The sequence below is a fragment of the Stegodyphus dumicola genome, chromosome 1, assembly GCF_044657685.1.
Source record: "Stegodyphus dumicola isolate Sdum_Otavi_A_Nest chromosome 1, ASM4465768v1".
NCBI lineage: Eukaryota > Metazoa > Arthropoda > Arachnida > Araneae > Eresidae > Stegodyphus > Stegodyphus dumicola.
In genome coordinates this window covers 117957616-117979338 of record NC_140768.1, presented here as the reverse complement: position 1 = coordinate 117979338, position 21723 = coordinate 117957616, and the positions used below count along the sequence as shown (strand labels likewise).

The following is a 21723-nucleotide window of genomic DNA, read 5'->3' as shown; positions in this document are numbered from 1 at the left end:
TTTATCCAGAATAGATTTTGCCATTTGTCGTATCTGTGCATTTTGTATACCATTGGAAGATATACTTTTCAGAGAAAGTATTAATTCTACGCACATACCTTCCCTCGCAGGGCTGTCTCGCCGAGTCATCTGTGTCAATTCGATTGTTCGAATTTCTTGATCAGCCCATAACCGCACCAGCCCACCAGCCTTATCCACCACTGAATCTTACGGATATCTAAAGTGTGAAGAAATATGTGAAAAACATGTTTTGCCCCTGTGGCGACTTGCCTATTACAACGCTGCCAGTCTGGTAACCCATAACAATGAAAGACAAAATATTTATTCTATTCTATTGTTATGATTATTAACGATCTGCCTCAATTATTGTACTACCTTAATAAAAATTGTATTACCACAGTCCCCTACCCCCTTGGGGGCTGAATTCTCAAGGGTAGGGGTCCTTGGGGGGGGTCAGACTTCTGAAACTGGTTTTTAAGTATTCATGTTCCATACACTTTAAAGTAAGGCTCTTGTGTACATCTGTTTCTTCCTTATATGAAAAAACGTAAAAACATGTTTTGCCCTCCCCCCCCCTTGGGTGCCGAATTTTCAAAAATCTCTTCTTAAATGACACCTTCAGTAGACAAGAAATGAGCTCCTAGCTTTTGATATCTGCATCTGTAATAGCTTTGGGCGATGATGTATAGATGAATGAATGAATAAATATCAGGAATTCTTTTATATATAGATTTATAATTAAACAACTAAACAAAACGGTGCAAAAGGAAAAAGACACAAATCAAAATAATATATTATTTGATAGAAAATGAGAAACAACCAAAAATCAATATCAAACATGTAAATATGTATCCGACTTAAAAAGAAAAATACTGTAGAAAAACTAATAAAAAAATTTATTTACACTGTGTAATGCTCAGCACTTTCGTAACTTAATGGCACGGTGTCGGTGCCAGCTGATTCCTTTCTGCATGCCGAGCTCCCTGACATAAACACGCTGCGCGTGAATCTGTGCAAATGATCAGGAGGAAACTAGCATCTGTTAGACGCTTGTGTTTCACATCAAGCCGAAGTAGGTGGGGCTTATGTGGAAAGGCAGAACTAGATGTGTACGAATCAGGACTTAGAAGAGAAGGGCTAGCTCATAGAGCTTTTCCCCCTGAAGCAGAAAGTGAGAAGTGATGACGTAGCCATGATGACACTTAGCGCGCCAATATAATTCACAGCTTGGAAATTAGCGTTTTTGAACCAGCGTTTAAAATGAGCTGTGTGTGAAAGATAGCTATAATTTGGAAGAGGCAATGTTACTGCTTTATGCATTTTAGACTGAACCGTTAAAAAATTTAATAATGCTTACTCAATTTTAAAATAATAGATAAAATGTGCTACTCTTTTAACATAAAGTTCCGTGGTTTTTTTTATTTTTATTTGCAGGTTTTTTTTATTTAATGCACGTTTATTTTTAATCATTTCTTTATTTGCATGCTGAGAGAATTTTTATACTGCTTCTAAGATAACTATAATAGCAGCTATTTAAATTTACTCAAAAAACAACTTTACATTGATGTAGGTTTAAACATATATGACATATATGGCAACATTTCTGTTAATTAGTTATCAACAAAATTAGTTTGTTAAATACTTGTTATTCTTGTTGGTGCTATTTTGGTACTATTCATAATACCGAAGATATTATCGATTAACTCATAGAAGTCAGATGCTTTCTGATTTCCTGTGTGGTAGAGTAAACCTTTTGCGGTACTTTTTGAAAATAATGTTTTCTCTGGAGCGACTTTTTGTCTCTCGTTTGTTTCCCTTGACCATTAAATAATTTGGTTTTAGTTTGTGACACAATTTGATTTCTTCTCAATCTCTATTTAAAACCTCTTTAATATCAAAATTTCAAACAGTTACATCTTCTAAAACAAATCCTCTATCTAAAATGCGGTTTCTCAGTAATTTGAGGCAGAGCGCGAAATGAGACCTCCGATTAAAACAAACTGCACATTTTGAAAAGAACCAACTTAGTCCAGTTTAGAGTCATAGCAGAGTTTTCAATCTATATGCATTTCGTCGAAACTGAGAACGCATATTTTTTTCTACAGAATACAAATATTCGCCTATTTCCTTCTTTAGAGTAAGAACATTACTTTGAATTCTTGGACTACACTAAAATTACAAAACACTAAAAAATAAAATAAACACCATTTCTTTAATTGGATAATACTAGGTAAAGATATTCCAATTTTTTTTCTTAATTTTTTTTCTTTCCAAAAATCATAGCTTTAAGATGACAGAGCTCTTATGACAATGCAACGTGAAATATTTTCACTAGTCAACCTGATTTTTTTCTTCTTTTTCAGTAATGCATTAATTTGCGTCTTTATAAAAATAAGCTTTAGGCATTTTTCCAAATTCTCCGATTTGTGCTCCCACCCTCAAATTTCGCTATTTGAGATTTTAATTTCTGATACCAATTTCTGTCTAGATGTCATCCACCTTCTTTGTCGCTGAACAAACATTCTAAAATTTTTCTTTTCTCTATTTTTCAATACTTTAATACAATTTAATACAATTTTCTAAGGATATTATTTTGTTCTTCAAATTATCAATGCATTCTTGTTTATCCTTAAATATTCAGGATGATCTACATTTTCATTTGTGAGATTTATTTCAAAATCATTAAAATTTGATTTATTATTGTCATCATCAATTTCGATTTATTTTTGTCATCATCAATTTTGATTTATTTTTGTCATCATAATTTACTTTCGGCACAGCATTCCATTTCAACAGTTTCTTTTTGTGGCTATCCAAACAAGCGATTTTTCATATCATCTTCATAAACACTGCATAGAAAATGTTCGCTGCAGATTTTTCCGCTCTTCACATTAATAGAATCTTCTCTTTGACATTTGTGTATCCATTCTTTCGTCAAAAGCAAACTCTCATTTGGATCCTTTGGTCCCATGAAATAAAATATCTCATCCTTTCATACTTCTGTAAGTGCTACGGCACGTACGATACTTTACAATATAGAATTTAAAATAAAAACTGACTAAAATTACATATATATAAATTATTTTAAATATATACATTATTAGAAAGCAGATTTATATATTATTAAAATTAATTTGGGACATGTAACCTCTAGAAAATCGTCTCGCAGCTCAATGAAATTACTGTTTAAACGCGTGAAATCAGGACAGGTGGCATCACAGTGACGTCAGATTATTGCCTGTTACGTCCCCCCATTAGGCTCGCGTCGGCGAGGAGTTGAACAAAGAAATGAGCTTGCCCTCGTACGAATATCGAATCAAAGAAGAACAAGCAACCGTCAAACGAGAGCTGACTTCAATAATTTCAGCGATCGGTGCTGGCGCCATCTGTCGGACATACGGATGACCACTTGCATTCTCCAGTACACAGTAAAAATTTAAGGAATGCTCATAAATTGTACAAAGAGCTAGAGATAGAAAAGGAGGAGCGAGAATCTAAAAAAAAAAAAAGCAATTAAACATTGCGGAAAATAAAAAAGAACGGAAATTAGAAAAGTAGGCTGCAAAAGTAGCAAAAAAGAAAAAGCTTTTTCCCTAAAAATTTTTAATCAGGATCGAGTGAGACTGAGACAAAATAATTATTTTTTGTATTCCTCCTTTAACTATATGTTATTTTGTAACTATATTATCTCACATGACTACTTTTTCTGGTGTTATATATAGTACTGTTTATTGAGCTAACAGTGAAGATAATTGAAAGCTATAGTAACAGTTATATGTATATATTTTTTTTTATCTCTAAAACTTGTCATTGCCTGAAAATGGGCAGTGATGTATAACATAAATATGTATATTAGTGTGTTGTAATGTTGTGTACAGTATTCATGTATCAACTGTTAAATTAAGTTACATAAAGAGCATCTTAAAGAAGATTAATTCATTACAATCTCTTGGTGATTTATTGGTTTTTTTTTTAACAAGTGGAAGATAAAATTAATAGCAAAATAGTAAGTACAAGTATTATTTTAGTTTAATTATATGTATATTTTTAATAATTTTTATATTAAAAGGTTGATATTTTATTAAAATGTGTTTTTTTAGGTTGCACGTGTGCAATTAGTTTTTGTGTAATTTTGTGTCCGCGCGTTGTTCAGCTTTTTTTGCGAACTTGCACTTTCGTGCCTGATATAGATTAGCAGTCTGTTTGCAATAAAAAGAGAAAGCTCCCCTCTTTTTTTCCCCATTGAAAAGCATAAATTTTGTTGATAATTATCCTTTCTTTATTTTTGGAAATTCAATATGTTGTTGAATTGTGCTGTTCTTGTTCATTAATAGAAATGTAGAACTTTTATCATAAAATACTGAAGTTATTGCTTATTAATTTTGGTAACAGTAAATTGTTTTTTAAATGAGAAAACTTCTGAAGTAAATTCTTCCAATTTTAAATACCTTTAAATTGTTTTAAATTTTCTTTTTGCTTTGATTTATTATTTCATTCTTCGGTTCTTTAAAAAGATGAGAAGGTAAACATAGTAGAGAACTTGCTTTCAATAGGAGCTTATTAATATCAGCAGAAATGCTTTCTATGTAATTGAACTTAGAAATGTATTTAACTGGTCTAAATTTTGTAGCTTTTTTCATAAGCTGCTTAATTTCTTGATCCTCTATAATGTCAAGATTTCCTGTAATAATATACCTATATTGTTCATCCACATATGGTAGAAATCTCTCTTCAGTAAAATGTCAAATTACAGAAAAATCTTCATGATGGTTGGTAATATAATTACTCAGTTGCTTTAAATTTTTGTTGAGCTTGATTTAATATATAGATAGATAGAGATCATCAAAACTTCTATGAAGAAAATCGATAGTACGGAAAATTCTTTTATATTTAGATGAATTACAGTTAAATTATAATTTGGCAAAATCAAGTACTAAATCCTTGCTGAGGCAATTTCCTATACACTTATATTTGATAAAATTTTGTATGATAAGTGATGTGATTTTTTATGATCTGAGGGAGTGAATAAAGGTAATTAAGAATATTTTTTCATAAAATTAGGCTTAATAAATAAATTCTGGAATTTGGATTGCTATGAAGTAGTATTTATGGAAGTTTTCACTTTTTTGCTTTTTCCTTTGGAAGCTCTTTGTGTTTCCTTGCTGAAAAGACTGAACTGTTCATAAACTGTAGCATAAAAATCAGATTTAGTATTGATAGAAGAGTTTAATCCACATGGATAAAGCATTATGAACTGGAAAACATATGAAGATTCTTTAAAAAGTTTATTTTTAAGATTAAGCACAATATCTAAAATCCTGATAGCAATATTATTACATACAAATTAAAATGTTCTAGTTCCTTTGTGGTTGAATTAATACTATTTTTGTTGATTGCATACTTCCTAATGTGTGATCTATGATTGTTGATTCTGATGCTAAGATTATTTTTAGTTTGTCCAATGTAAACAAGATAGCAAGTTTTTCATGTTATTGAGTAAATGCAATTAAAATATTTTCAAAATATATTGTTGTTTAGTAGCGAAAGGGTTGAATGAAGTTTCATTATGTCTACAAGATAATCAGTTGAAACTCTAACATTCCATAATTTCAGTATTCTTGTTATGAGCAAAAAGTAAAAGTAATGAGTGTGCTAGCCTAAAATAGAGTAAAGTTTTATAGAGGAAAACTTTAAACCTTTGTCTTTGTGCTGGTTAGTTCTGAGCCCTCAGGTTTTGTTGAACTATTAGAGTAGTAAAGGTACTAATAGCTGCTTACTTGTATTACAGTGTGACAAATATTTATTTAAAAGCAAAATTATCCGAAGTTATTTCCATGTGATATGCTGCTGAAAATTAATCAGTATTGACAAAAAGTAAGAAATTTAGAACCAATTCCACAAAGGCCGAAAAGAAATGAAATTCAAATTTCAAAATTCCGTATAAATATGTAAAATTAACCAAAATTTTAAAGAAATGTGAAACCTCAAAGAAAACCTCAAAGAATATGTTCTCTGTTACTACATTAATTCAATTTTAAATTGAGTAAAAAGTGTCTAATTCATTTCTTTTGCTTTATTTGACATTATTATTTTAATAGTGGATGTGTCTTTGTATTTTTCTTAAAAGAAAAATATAAATTAATAAAATACGTAATTTTCTTAAAAGCAAAATTCTGACACTGCATTGGGAGGAATTCAAAATTTTCTGGTGAACTGTTATAATTAAAAAAATTAGAATGGTTCATCAGCTAATTTTGTATAATAGACACACAAGGTTTTCAAAGGGGAGATTCAGTTTTGGCTGATGTACCTCCTCTTGATAACGTTATATCAGATTTGATTGCATTCCTCTTCCTATGTATTTATTTTTGTGGCTTTTGTATTTTCTGGGGTTTTTGTATTTCATATTTCTTTAATTTTTTTGACTTTTGGGTTAATTATACATATTTATAGGGAATTTTGAAATTTACTGGTATTGAATTTCACTTCTTTTGGATCTTTGTGGAATTGGTTCTAAATTTCTTGCTTTTTTTTTTTTTTTTTTTTTTTTTTGTCTCTGTCTCTCTCTCTCTCTCTATATATATATATATTATGTACTGTGTGTTTATAATATAGTATATATATATAATAAATGCAAAGGAAAAGAGGAAAGCAGTGTTGATGCATACTTAGATCCATATTGAAGAGGAAGAATTCTGATTGCATCGTAAGCTAATGTGTTGACTTCGTAGTATCTAAAAAACTTGGCAGTCGAGGCATTTTTAATTCCATTTTTATTTTCAATTGACATATCTGGCCACAGTTCGCTTGGCATTAGTCGTGCCTTTGTACTGAACATTTACATTTTTTATAGTATTGCAATATCAAGCAAGACAGCAAAGTTGCATCCTAGCAGCGTAGAGAGGGAAGCTGAAGTGTGTAATTATGCAAGATGGAAGCACACGAAGAGAAAGGTTTGAGTTAAAAGTTTCAGTTCACAATTATTACGTCATCAGCGCTGCACATGCCATGCAAAAAGGAAATATCTAGAAATGACACAATTGAGAGAAGTTATTATGATTTTTAGAATCGAGAAAGAGAATTAAAGAGTTATCGTTAGTTTAAATTATAATTTTGATTCACATATGTTTTATCTCACATATATACATACCTATATTTACTCACATATTCCTTCCATTTGTTTTTCCTCTTTATATGAAAATAGAGAGTGAATTATGGGAATAATTTAATTTCTGAGGATGAAATTACACTAAGTGCATAATAAATTAAAAGTATTTATGGACAAACTATAAGTTCTATCACATTATTATTTATTTAAAAGAAACTTACAATTTCAATAAAAAATACATAGTAATATTAGAGTATCTAATGAAATGTCTTCAGTTCCACTTCTCTGAATATTAAATATCACCCACTCTTTTTGTTTCCACTGCTAGGCCTCATATTATTTAGTGCTACTGGAGCTGCTGTTTGTGTCATTCATCTGTTAGAGCATGCAAATTGTCAATATAGTCGCTGTTGTCACCATAAAGTTTTTCTTCCCACATGCAGTGATGATCAGAACCATCAAGAAAGAGTAATTAGATATCTCCATTTTCTTGAAGCTGTTCATTACATTTGCATCATAAATCAGAGCCCATGAACCCAAAATCCTTGAACAAATCAATTGCTAAGACAAAAATGATCATCATGGGGAGGAATCTATTTTAAAATTTAAGGGAGCTTCCTTTATAAATATGTTATTAAGGTAGGGAGGGGAAAAGTATGTATATTTTTTTTTAATCTCGTGCAAGGCTAGGAAGGAAATATGTGAGTAAATACAGTATATGTGTATCTTCTGTTGTTTTTTATTCATTAAAATATTTTGGTACTCTTCAGTAACTTTATCCTCCTCTTTATATAGGCTGATGGAATTCTTTCAATGGTATTGTGGGATACCAATGGAGGAAAGGAAATCAATATTAATGATATCTTAGTTGTTGAAGGGTTTGCAATGAGTCAATTGGCTCATATGTACTCTTTTGAAGCTGGCCAGGTGAGTGTATCAAATTTAAGAAATTTCATGAATTGTTTCAGAAAAAGATTATTTCATGTCTATAAGAGATCTCTTATAAGCATGGAATAATATCTTTCTAGAAAAGTTTGTTTTTTTTATCTTATCCAAGAAAATAGTTTGTTTTAAATATTAGTTGTGCAGATCAACTCTTCAGAGAATGATTGTTGAGATTTTATTAAATTTGTTTGTTGTGAAATTCCTTTGCTGCTTTCACTTGTCAATATGACAGCAGTCTTGTAGGAGGATTTCTTAGTGCCATCAATAGAAAACATCTGTTGTCCTTTAATAAGCATGAGGAAAGCAGTTAATTTAAATAAATATTTTGATATATTTGTCTTCCTATCAAGTACAGTATTCTTTGAGATAATCCATATAACTTACTCATTAATCCACTTACAAGTTTGTTTTCATATTTGTATATTTTGTATTCCTTTGTGTTTAAAATATTAGGTTTTAATGAAAGTTTCTCACCACCATGAATGTCATCTGCGCTAACAGTTGGCATGTTTAACCATATTTTGTCAAATGATTTTTAGCATTTGAAAGAAAGAGCCTTCCTTTAGAACACTGTGTTGTGAAATTTGTTAAAAAATAATGTTATCATTAAGTACAAGGTGTCTGAAATGAAACTATCATGCTACCAGATTAGAATCATCATTTACTTCCAGTTCTATTGCAAAAAGTCAGCTCAGTTTTAGTCAACCACTTAAAGCTGGATCAAAATAAATAATAAAAGGTGTGACTTGGATTTTCAATAATGGTGGAGATCAGACACAGGTCCCTCTTTTACAAGAGGAGGGGGGGGGGAATTCTGCAATTTTTTTTCCCTCTATAAACATCTATACTAAACAAAATTTTTTTTTTTTTTTTTTTTTTTTTTTATGTAATTTTAGATTGGCAATTTCTCTTTCAAGGAGGGATGCCTTTTGAATATTATAAGTCATGGCACAGTATTTGCCAAAAGTTTTCCAGAAACATTTTGAATAGTTCAAAAACAAACTTTTGCATTATCCTAATTAAAATGCTATGAAAATACTTATTGTATGTTTCTAGTTATATTTATATTAAATTAATTAAATTACATTGCTATTTTAATCAAATCAAATATTCATGGACAAATGTGATGACACTAAGCGCTACGTATTGTAATATGGAATGAGATCATTGTATTCCACTACTTTAGGTTTAGGAATTCATTATATGCATAGCATTACATCACTTAGACTTTCAATCAGAAATGAATTTTGCTCTCAGGATGTTATTGATTTATGGAAATTCATTGAAGACACCTTTCTCATGCTGTTATATTTTTCTGCTACAGCTCTTTGATAGTGACTTTGTTTTAATGTAACTGTACATGCAATGATGTTATTGACAGATTAAAGACAGTGATGTTATTGACAGATGCATAGAGAAAACAATCGCTTCTGGATACTTATGATGTTAAGTGTGTTACGTGTAGTCATCTTACAGTTGTTCAGCCAATCAGGCATCATAAACAAGTTCTTGAATTCAGTTACATTTAAATAAAATATTACACTTAAAAGCCTATTTTTTCCCTTTTAATTATGCCCTTATTAATAGAAACTTTACCCAGGACCAAGTGGTTAAAAACTGCAGAATACCAAAAATTGTGTATCAGGTTGATTTTTGTGATTTTTCTTAATTGTAGCACGAATATGGGCCAGTTTTTCCCTTTAAAAGTTCTCCACAAAGATATCCTTTCTCTTAGGAAGATAGTTCTTGTGTCCTTTGCCATATTCAGCTAAACTAACATAATCTTATCAGTTAAGGTATGATACTTTATCATATGGCAAGAAATAAAAACCTTGCAAATAATTAAAATATATTCTAGTTATTTTTAAATTCCTTAAATAATGTACTTAATGTATAATTTCTCAAATTATTTGCAGCATCAGTGTCACTTAAAAAATATGTTTCTAGTATCATATATTATGTGGCTGTATTAAAATAATAGGAGAAAGAAAATTTTATTTAGTTATTTTTTGTTTTTATAGTTTCAGTTATAGCAGTACATTCTTATGAGTGTAAACATTGTCAGCTGCTTTAAAACAGTACCGTTCTTAATAATTGATTTTTAAGTATCATTAAAAATGTATTTATTACTATATTTTACAGTATTGTTTAATCTGTGTAACTGATATTTTTCAGAAACATTTACACCGTTAATATCAGTATTAAAAGACATTTCTAATGTAATATATTTTATACCTAGATTATGGAATAATTATTGACTCTGCATATAGTGCATGTATTAAATTTGTGATAACTTTTTCTCTCCTTTATAGGCTTCTGTTGGAAATAACACACCTTCATTTCAAACTGGTAGTACCCTGAATGTTCCTAACATAACTCCTCATGTTGCTGGAGCAACATCCCTAGCTGGAAGTGATATTCTTAATTTATTGCAGAGCTTAGCTATTTGCTATGCACAGAATCCTCAGTTGAATCAGCAACATTTTCAAAATGAAATTATCAATCCATTTTTTAACGTGCCTTCTAATGTGAATACTGGAAGTCCAAACGTTCAAATGAACCTACTCTCAAATGGCACAAGATTAGTCAATCATTTTCCTATATTTCCTTTGTCTGATCCAAGTGCATATGGAGCTAACATACCAGGATATGCTAATCTGCCTGTTGCTGAGCATAACAGCCAATATATGAAACCTGAAACTGCACCATTTTGTGTAAAGGAAGTGAAAGAAATGAAAAAATCAGCTGATGATTCTGAGAGGTATGAAATTTTTTTGTCTTAGATTTGTATTTGATTATCAGTTTTTATATTGATAAACATCTTAATGTAACTTTTTAATATCAGGATCTAGAGCAGTAATTTCCAACAGGTTTGATGAAATTTTAAAGGGTGTCAGTTATGATCAAGAGTCAATATTCACTGGCAGTTGATAAGCATAACCAAAGTACTATTCAATTTTTAAAAAAAAATATTTAGGAAACTGATAGTTAATTGTTTATTGATATAAAGCTGTATGATGTAGTAAGGAAGAAACCATATAAAATAAATATAAGGGGAAAATGCATGGAAAATTATGTAATATATTTTTTAAATCAATATTATTTTTTAATGTATAATTTTTTTATAAAGTAAAATGTAAAAACACAGGAAAACATAATTAAAAGGAAACAAAGGATGCAAAGTTAGGGTGGCAAATAAGAAAAAGTTGGAATGTTTTTGTTTAAGTGATTTAAAAATTAAATTAAGCAATTTTATATTTCCAAGAAAGTTTTTGAATGCTGACCAAGCACTTTTTAGAAGTTCTGTCATTGTTCTGATGAAATGTTCATCTTTAAGGAACTGCTGAATCTGTGCAACATCAAACACCACAGCCTTTATCTTTTCAAATGACAGGCTAGAAAATGCTGAAACGAGGTACTTGAAACACTCTCCTTCAGTTTGCAGAGCTTTAACAAATTGCTTCATAAGACCTAGTGAGTGAGTGAGTGAGTGCACTGCTATGATGGCTTCTGACCACGGACATGAACCAAACGGAATTATATACCATCACGGCGGGGAAGACTCCAGAGTAACAAGGTTGAATGTTATATACTAATAACAGTTTTTGCATATTGATAACTGCTAGGCACTAAGCATTATTCTGGTTATCTGCTTTAAGTTCTGAACATTTGAAACATTATAATGTTATCCACGGTTGTTTCTGCTTAGGCAGTGTCTTGAGATTTTCTCTATTTTATCAAGGGCTATTCTGTTTTTGAGTGTGTTAGTCGTCCACATTGCCCAGGCACAGTCTGCTGGTTTCTTCAAGTGCCAGGTTCTTGTATGTACACAATGGAAGTAATAATGGTCCGTGTCGCCTTCCTCTCCGCATTCGCAGAAAGGAGTATCCCTAAGTCTGAATCTGTTCAGGTATACTGGGAATGATCCATGACCTGTCGAGAACTGTGTTAGGCTAGCACAGTGGGTCTTTATTTCCATGTTAACTTTTGGCAGTAAGCGAAATGTCCTTCGTCCTACCTCTACCTCTGCTTCTGTCCATCTACTCTGCCAATTTTGTAGCAGACTTATCAAAGTTGTTCGCTTAATATGAGACCAAGGAAGTTTAGTTGGTCTTTCTAATATATCCATGCAGTTGGCTGCCTGCTTGTCCAGTAGGTCAGCAGCTTCATTGCCTTGAATCCCTGTGTGAGCGGGAACCCATTTTAAAGTGGGTCTTTGCGAAATAGGCATTGTCAGAAGCTGTTTCTGAATTCTGTATACCAAAGGACTCCGGCTGTTTTGACTTGCGATAGCCGCCAGACTTGATGCCGAATTACTGAGTGTGGAGAATTTCTCCTGTTGACATGTGTTCGCATATCTAATTGCAGCACTGATAGCTAGAAGCTCTGCTTGGTATACCGAGTTGTTCAAGCCTAATTTCCTTTTCCACTCGAATGTTACAACTCCATTTTCTAGTTAACAGAAGGCGCTGCTCGTGCCGTTCTCAGTTTTGGAGCCATCTGTGAAAAGGTTATTACTGTACCTCTGAATTGGTTGGTCGTTTATACTGATACCGTCGGAGAGATTAAAAGCTGCTGGATGAAAGTTATTGCAGTTGTTTTGCTCCTCGTAGTCCGACTCGTGATAACTATGGCCCCAGAGTGTTGAAGTTTGACCCAGCCTGGTAAGCCTTACGATAGCTGCCTCCCTTTCTACTATCAAATCTAGGGGAGGATTTCCTGCTAGTTGTTGTAGGGCTAGTGTTGACGTGGTACGGTAGGCCCTGCATACTTGAAGTAGCTGCTGTCTCTGAATAGAGAGCAGGGATCTTTTCATATGAGAGGTAAGTTCACCATCCCAGATTGCTGCTCCATAAGTTATTGCTCTTTCTGTAATGGTTCTATGCCAAATTTTTAGTAGCTTAGATGAGATATCCCATTTATGTGAAGTCATGCGTCTCATGTTGTTGCTTAGGATGCTAATTCGAGTCCAGTTTCCTGACATGTGGCATCCAAAAAAAGTCTGTTGTCGAGTAATAGCCCAAGATATTTCAATTGGGGGAAACATTTTACCAGTATCCCATGGAGTTTAATGCTTCTGTTGCATCTTAGCTGCCTGCTGCGCCCTATGAGTAAAGCTTTAGTTTTCTTTGCTGAAATCTGAAGCTTATGTGCTCTGGCCCATTGGGAGAACAGATCAAGACAGTATTGAGATCTCATTTTGAGGTTACTCCTTCCTGCCACAACTAGCATAAAATCGTCCGCATAGGCAATGATTCGAGCATATTCTACGCTCTAAAACTGACGAAATGCCGAGTTTGCCACTATATTCCACAGTGTTGGTCTAAGGCATAACCCCTGTGGGCACCCTCTAAAGACATTTTTGACATAAATGCTGCTGTCTGATGTTACTTGTACTCTTCGATCTTGAAGGTACGAGTGAAGGATGGTAATAATGGCTGTTGGGCAGGCCATGTTGTGCAGCAAATTTATTACGTCTGGCCACCAAAGGGAGTCAAAGGCTTCCTTGATGTCAATGGCTATTGCCAGTGAGTGCAAATTGTTATCCTTGTTCTGTTTGATAGTGGCCATTATGTCTTTTATGGCATGTTCAGTTGAGTTGCCCATTCGGAATCCATATTGGTTGGGATGCAGGGCGTTGTTCCTTTGCAGGAAGAAGTCCAGTCTGTAAAGAATTACTCTTTCTAGTACCTTACCGAGCGCTGGCAGTAGACAGACTGGCCTGTAAGATGAAGGTTCTGCCGGAGTTTTGCCTGATTTTAGGAATAACACCACTTCTGCCAACTTCATATTTTTAGGAAAGTCCTGATGTTTCCAGCAAGCTGAAATGACTGCAAGGAATAGTTTTGGGTATCTCTCTAATGATGATATTATCAATTCCATCCGGACCAGGAGCTTTTTTGGGTGCCAGAGTACGTATGATGTTGTCCACTTCCATTTGTGTAGGAGGGAGTTCGTCTCTTCTGGTAACTTGCCGAAATTTCATACTGTAAGTTTTTCTCGCTTCCTCTTGCTCCTCTAAGAAATCCTCTTCATCATCATCAGGAAAAACTGCATTTATGATCTCATTGATTACTTTGATGTTGGATGAGGCAGAGCTATTCACCATAGGCGAAAGGGTCGTAGGACGAAACACCTTGTTATATGTTATCTTTTGAGTAGGTCCAAAGGCTTTAGTGACGTTACTACAGTAAGTTCTCCATGAAATTAACTTGGCCTCTTTAATTTTTCTTTTATATAAAGCTCTGGCTTTATTGTATGTTATCATTTTGAGTTGCCGTAGATATGGATCTACCGTGGATTGTGCTTTTCTGCGAAGTGCTCGAACTCTGCTCCTCTCTGTGTTAAGCTCTGGTGACTACCAGGATATCGAGTGTTTTGCCTTTACAGATTTCAAACGATATGCTTTGTGGGCAGCTTGCACTATTTTTGTAACTAGTAAGTCGTAGAGATTATCTAAGGAGTTTCTGTCCTGGCAGTTGTTGAAATCTTTGATAAATTTCTCTACATGCGCTCGAATGTGTTCCCGTAAAACTGAATGTCCTCCAAATGCCGTTTTGAATCTTTTCTTTATTATGTAGTCTATAGGAGTATCCAGCCTGTAAGTAATAATTTTGTGATCACTGAGTGACGGCAGTTCACTCACTGTCCAATCTTGTATGTACGAAGTTGTATTGGGATTTGATATTGTCAGATCTGGCCACCCTCGAGCTCTAGATGTTTCAAAGGTAGGCAGTGAGTCCTGAACGTTGATGACAATGAAATGCTTATTGTCCAAGAATTCTAGTATCGCAATTCCTTTTCGCTTCTCCGAGTCAGCACTCCATAGTTGACTGGTGGCGTTAAAGTCTCCTGCTATGATACAGTGTGATGCCCCAGTTAGAAGGTTAGAATTAAGTTCTGATGTAGAATGTCTGGATCACCAGGTTTCAGGTCAAAACTTAGTGGTCACTTTGACTGCACCCAATGTTTCTCATGAACTCTGCTGTCCTAGCAAAGGAGGAAGCAGATCATTTTAAGGTCAACACAATTGATCCATTGGGGCATGTGATATTGTAACAAATTAGCAACTCTTTTGTCTTCATATTCTTCACACAAACAAACTGCATGGCGTATTGGGACTGTACTAGATAAATTTTTGTTGTGTCGGAGAACACTATTCAAGCTGCACTTTGAACTATTGATGAACAGTTGCCATTGTGCTGCATTATAGTTTGAAATTCTCAGCTCTTCCATTAAACCATATATGTTATGGCAATACACAAATCCCTTATCACTTTGAAAATATTGCAGAAACACACTTTCTGTTAGTTGAAAGTAGGTTATCTTAGTTCCTTTTTCAAGCAAGTTTTTCTCTTGCAGTCTTGATGCTAATAGCTCTGAAGCTCTTTTGAATAGTTTGAAATTTTATGCTAAATCATTCAACTCATGCTGGTCAAATCCCTTACGAACAGAATCATCTTCAGTTTTAAGATCTTTGTCGTTTGCAGCAATTCTTTGAAAACTAGCACTTTCCTTGTTATATCCTGACATTTTCGCTATACAAAAGCTACAATCACTTGAGTTATCTTTGGCATTTGCCAAATCATAGGTATATCAAATGGAAATTTAAAACATGTTCCAATCATCCACATCCGTAAACTCTCAACACACTGTTTGCACACTTTGTGAGGGGCCCATTATTTATCTTGATAACCAATTTTCACTTTAAAATAAGCTGTTGTATGACTGGAAACGGTAAAACAGTACATGTATAACAAAACAAATCGGGGAGGGGGGCTGTTTAACAGTTAAGATGTGAACTAGCAGAAGCAGACATGAGGGAAAGGTTTCAGTTCATATATAAATGAAAACTAAGCACTAACCATGCATGCAAACAAGAACTCGAATTCCACGTCAGAATGCTTTTCACTATATCGGAGCGACACATAACAACTCACTACAGTATCTCAGGTGGAAAGTTATCGCATTCACATGAGGTGTGGATAAAAAACTTGATGTGGTGGAAGAAAACTAACTACAGTTTTGAAATCAGCATGCCTATTTAATTCTAGAGCTGTTAAAAAATCGAACTCATCAGAAACTGTTTTACAAATTGTTATCCGGTTTATATTATATGATAATCCAAAACTTCTGGTGCTTGGTATTGAAATACATAACAGACTGATTGAGAACAAAGTATTAAATTTGATTATACATGATTAACTGGAGGTTTACATGGAACTCTTAACAGATTTTTGTGGGAAAATATTGAATCACTGTAATAAGTTTTCACTGTCAGGTTTGTGAAATTATGTATCTTAATAATTAGTTTAATACACAATCAACATTATTTGTTTATAAATTGGCATTAATAATCTAAACGCCTTATGTATCAATTTATATATCTTTAGATCTGTGACACACATGTCTCTAAAGTTTCACCTCTATAATGCATTTGATCAAAATTTCTTTTTGCCCTAATTGTGCCTTTAATGCATATTATTTCAAAGGATAAATGTGCATTAAATTTATGTAAGGAGCAACCATTCTTTCTTACACCACTGTAAGAAAGAATGACTTCTCCTTGCATATTTTTTATTAATTTATCATTCTTTTTATTATGAAATTTTAATTCATTCTGGAAACCTGGGAATTTCAAATCATCACTGATTGTCAGTACTATATTTTTAGAAATCATTTTTTAAAATATTTTTTATCTTCTTAACACTTGTTGCTATTTAAAACATGAAATTGGTGGGGTATTCTACTGACCACACATCAGATTTTGTATTGACTGCAATTAGAAAATGCTTTTAAATTATCGTATTTGTATAGTGTATTTAATGCTACATTTTGTTTTTTTTATATCTAAATTACAGGCCAAAGATGGGTGAAAATATTAATGATTCTACTGGAAAATTAAAATCCATAGAAAAATTTGAGGAACTTCAACAGTGCCATGAGAAAGCTCTACTGCACATAAAAGGAATTAAAGAAGTGTATAAACATTTTTAAGTAGGAAAAAAGAATTTTTTTTCAAGGTATTTAATTTTGATAATTTGTAAGAGTATTTACAGTTTAATTTCCTTGCTTTTCAAATATATATTCATGTTCCCCATGTGCCATGTAACTTTTGTTCTTAGTAGTACTATTTGAATGTTTGTAATCATAAATACTAAAATGAAATTAATGACCACGAAGTTTATTAACTTTAGCAACTTAAAATATGCGATAGTTCTTTGTCCTTGTTTTATATTGTAAGCCAGATTTGCTTCAAAAATATATTGATATGCTGAAGTTAAACATAGGAATTGAATTCTTTTAAGCATTTTGATGCATTTCAATCAAATACCTTTGGCATTTAATTTCATTTATCAATATTTCCTACATTCACACATATTCAGATTACTTCTAGTTCTGCTTATTTAATATAAGTAGAATCCACTGCAGTATAGAGATTAGTTTTGTTTTCACGTTTTTTAATACATTTACTTTTCTTTAAAATGCATATTATGCTTCATGACCAAAAGTATCTGAACACTTGCAATGATGACTCATATACAGGCCTGTATATTAAAAATGTAGAGTAGGACCTCTTTTAGCTGTCATGATAATAGCCATTCTATTAGGGAGATTATCCACTAGATCAGCGGCTCTCAACCTTTTGACCAACGTGTACCACCTGAACAAAAACTGAAAATCTTTAGTTCTACCACTACATTTTACAATGATTATTTTTCAATTTCTCAATAAAAAAATATATTTTGCCATTTGCAAAACCTGTGGGCTATTTGAATTAAATATGCACACATAAAAAATATTAGATTAAAAATTGGTTACCATTCTATTTATCAAAATTTTAAGTTATAATATTTTAATTCTAAAATTTAGTGTGAAATTTGGGCCTGTTTAAGAGAGATCAATTTCTCTATGTCTGGTCTTATTTCACTTAAACGTAAATTTAAACATAAATTAGGATCTCCTTTTAATTTTGTTCTGTATTTATTTTTCAATTATAACATGCAAGAAAATCCTTGTTCACACAAATGGATTGTGCAAAAAGGTAATAAAAATTAATAGCCTTATTTGAAATGCCTTTAAATTTTTTCCCCCATTCAGACAAAAGTTAATAAGTGTGTTACTTTTGGAAATTTCTATCAATTGTTCCTTATCTTCTTGAGTTAAATTTCAGGTACATTTGAATGAAATGGATTTCTAATCCAATTTCCTTTTTCATAATCATCGGAAAAATACATGTTGAAATTGTTTATCAAAGAAAAACAATGATTTTTAATATTGGATGCTAATTTTTCCTTTATTTTCAAATTATTTTCAGTTAAAAAACTTTCTAAAAATGCTAAAAAGCTTAAAATATTATTTTCCAATTCTTTAATTAATAATTTATTATCTTTAATTAATAAATTATTTTCCAATTCTTGAGTTTTTTTTATCATTGCATTTATTTTATCTCTAAGGGTAAATAAATTAACACTTTGTCCTTTTAATCCTAAATTTAATTCATTTAACTGTCCAAAAATCTCAGCTAAATGTGTTAAATGCACCAACCATAATTCGATAAATAAATATTTTTGCAATTTGCATTTTGAATTACAGAGGAAAATTTGAATTTCTTGTTGAAGTTCGAAAAGACGATTTAAAACTTTGCCCCTTGATAACCACCTTACTTCAGAATATAATAAAAGCATTTCATGTTCACTGCCCATCTCTTGTCATAAAATCATAAATATTCTTAAATGTAAAGCTCGGCTTTTAATAAAATTAATAATTTTCACAGCTTGGTTCAAAACGATTTTCAGGCTTTCAGGGATTGTTTTGGTTACTAAGGTTCACGATGAATGGAGCAGTGCGTAAATTTACTTCCAGGTGTGAATTTCTTTATCTGAAAAATCACATTGGAATGTATTTCTGTTAAAGCTGAGCTTCATCATTGCATACGGCAATGCATTTATTCCAAGGAAAATCATTCTCAGACATAAAATTGTCAATTACTTTGAAAATTTCATTTGCAGCTGGTCTATCATGAAGAGTTTCACAAAATAAATACTCTTCAGCAATTTGTTTATCTCCTTCAAAAAGTATATGCACTAATAATTGAACAAGGTTCGTTATATCAGGGCTGTCATTCAAATGCAATGTGATATACTCACTCTGTTGTATTTTGTGAATAAGTGCTTCTTTTATGGAATTTTCCATTTCATGAATTCGTCAACTTACTGTATCATTTGATAATGAAATACTATTAAGTTCATTAGTCGCTTTTTCGTTGAATAATATTAAAACGATATCTTAAACTGCTGGTAATATAAGGTTTTCTCCAATAGTGTGAGCCCGCCCAGTCTTGACAATTCTTAGGCTTAGGGTATCTAGCTTCCAAGGCTTTTTCTCACGAAGTAACAAAATTTTCCATTATTTATTTACTATTTTTGAACTCCGATAATTTCCTCTTAAAATATTCTTCAGACTTATCCCTTAAATTGGCATGCTTAGATTCAATGTTTCTTTTAAGAAATTATGTTTTGATGCATTGATTGGATAATAGTTCACCCAAAATAACACATTAAGATTGAGGATCCATTTCATCTCTATTCCAAGTAAACCCAAATCATAAATAGCTTTCATTATATTTTCTATAAACAATTTTTCTGTTAAATATTATTAGTGCTAGTAGATTGTCCTCGATTCATCAAGTGTGAATCATCCTTTTCCACTTAGTCAGTCCTAGCCATTTTTCCATTTGGAAAATCTAGGTTTGTTTTATCTGTTTTTTCACAAATATTTAAATGCACAGTATAGGGAGAGTTCTTCAAATGATATTCTCAAATCACGTAGAAAAATAAGGAATACAAAGCAACAACAAGAAAAAATACCTGCTGTTAGAGAGAGCAAAAAAAAAGTAAAGCATTCTAATTGAAAGTAGAGCAATATGAGCTGGGAAATGGTGGCAACATAAAGTGTAGATAGCCTAATAAATCAATCAAATTTAAATGAAATAATTAATAATTACTATTGTCTTTTTATAGGAACTTTTTATTAAGTATTAAATATAACGTCTGTTTCTATTAATCTTTTTTAAAAACATCATTTATGACAAACTTTAGTATGTCTATGGCTAAAAGAATGTGAAAATTAAAACAGATATTTTGCTAAAGTGTATGAGTGGCTATTGACCTTGACAAGACTCAGATCACATAAATTTACAAGTATTAGAGAAAAAACTTAAAACAGGATGTTGGGACATTTAGTTTTTGAATTTAATAGATAAAATTACTTTGTTTCTTTGCGTACCACCAGTTGAGAACCACTGCACTAGATGTTTTTAGTCTTGCTTCTGGAATTCTTATTGTGTAATGCTGTGTTTTCTTGTCAATTTATGAGAGTATGTATTACCCATTATTTTCATTAGTTTTCTCAGTTGTAGATATTACACAGTTGTATTTTGTAAGTTATCATTTTTAGTGCATTTTAACTCAGTAAAACAATTTTTAAACTTAATTTTATTCACCATGTCCAAACAATGAGATAATTTGAGTACATTCAATATTATTCCTATGATCTCACTGTATTACAATTTAAATTTTTTCTGGTTTATTTGTTTATTTTTCTCATAATTATTCATCCCCCTTCCTTTCAGTTATCAAAGAATGCAAGTATTGTATGTCAAGGAAGAATGTATTTTGTCTTTCATTTTCTCTCATCATGAACATTATTATTCATTAAGTAAATCAATTATACACCGTTCATTTTAACTATATCATATATATTAACAATTCATCATATGCAGTATTATTTTAACTAGAACTGTGATATGAGAAGTCTGTGATATTTAAATTATACTTGTATTTCTTTGTAAAAAAAAATTTTATTGTTTCCAAATACTATTGTAAAAAAAGGGGAAAAAACTCTTGGAATAAAAATCAAAATGTTTATTAAAGCAGTATTTTTGTATCAATTATTATACTGTACTGAATTAAGAAGATCTTGCTTTTTTAAGATCAGAGAAGTAGCCAGATCCAAGAGATGATGCTATCTGTTTTCCCTCTTGTCTGGTAGGGGAATAATTTGAGCCTGACTTCTGACATTTCATTTCTCGCAGTGATAGGTGAAGTGTCAAACTCGCCTCACTCCAGATAAGCAGTATGGACCTATTTTCCTGCAAGTTAGCATGGGTGTTACTAATGTGGATATAACTCTTTATGTTGAATGATGCATCTGATATTTATTATTGTTGCCTGTATGATTGTTTAAATAGGACATTTGCAGGTAAAAAAAAAAAAAAAAAGTGAAAACTTCTCTTTGATGTGAACATTTGAAAATAAAAAAATATTTTATCATGTTTTAATACTATAATAAAGTCTATTCTTTCCACTCTTTGTTCCATTCCTTTTAACTGCTCTTGATTCAGCCATCTTTCCAGATCTTTTTTAACCCTTTGCGGGGCACTATACGTTAACGTCGGAATTTCAACAAAAAAAGTTGTATGCAGTCTATTTAGTTCTAAAGGAATATACAGGGAAAATTTTGTAAAAGATGCACTTACCGTTTTAATTCTGCAGGTGTTCCATGAGGTGGAACACTGCGCCGCCAGAGCTTTTAAAAGTGCGACTAAGCGAGCATTGCAGTGAAGCACGAAAATGAGTAGAAGCAATTGTATAAGAATGAAAAAACTC

At 32.0% G+C, this 21723-nt stretch overlaps 1 protein-coding gene across 1 annotated transcript in view; it reads left to right on the top strand.

Moving 5' to 3' along the window:
- The window catches only part of LOC118192583 (tudor domain-containing protein 5-like), an 85637-nt gene extending 64192 nt beyond the window's left edge, over positions 1-21445 (top strand). The window contains exons 11-14 of the mRNA XM_085813814.1: positions 7904-8035; positions 10366-10814; positions 16915-17076; positions 20688-21445. Of these exons, the coding sequence (XP_085669940.1) occupies positions 7904-8035; positions 10366-10814; positions 16915-17050 (717 nt within the window). The 3' untranslated portion in view covers positions 17051-17076; positions 20688-21445. The remainder of the gene's footprint in view (positions 1-7903; positions 8036-10365; positions 10815-16914; positions 17077-20687) is intronic.
- The last annotated feature ends 278 nt before the right edge of the window (positions 21446-21723 follow it).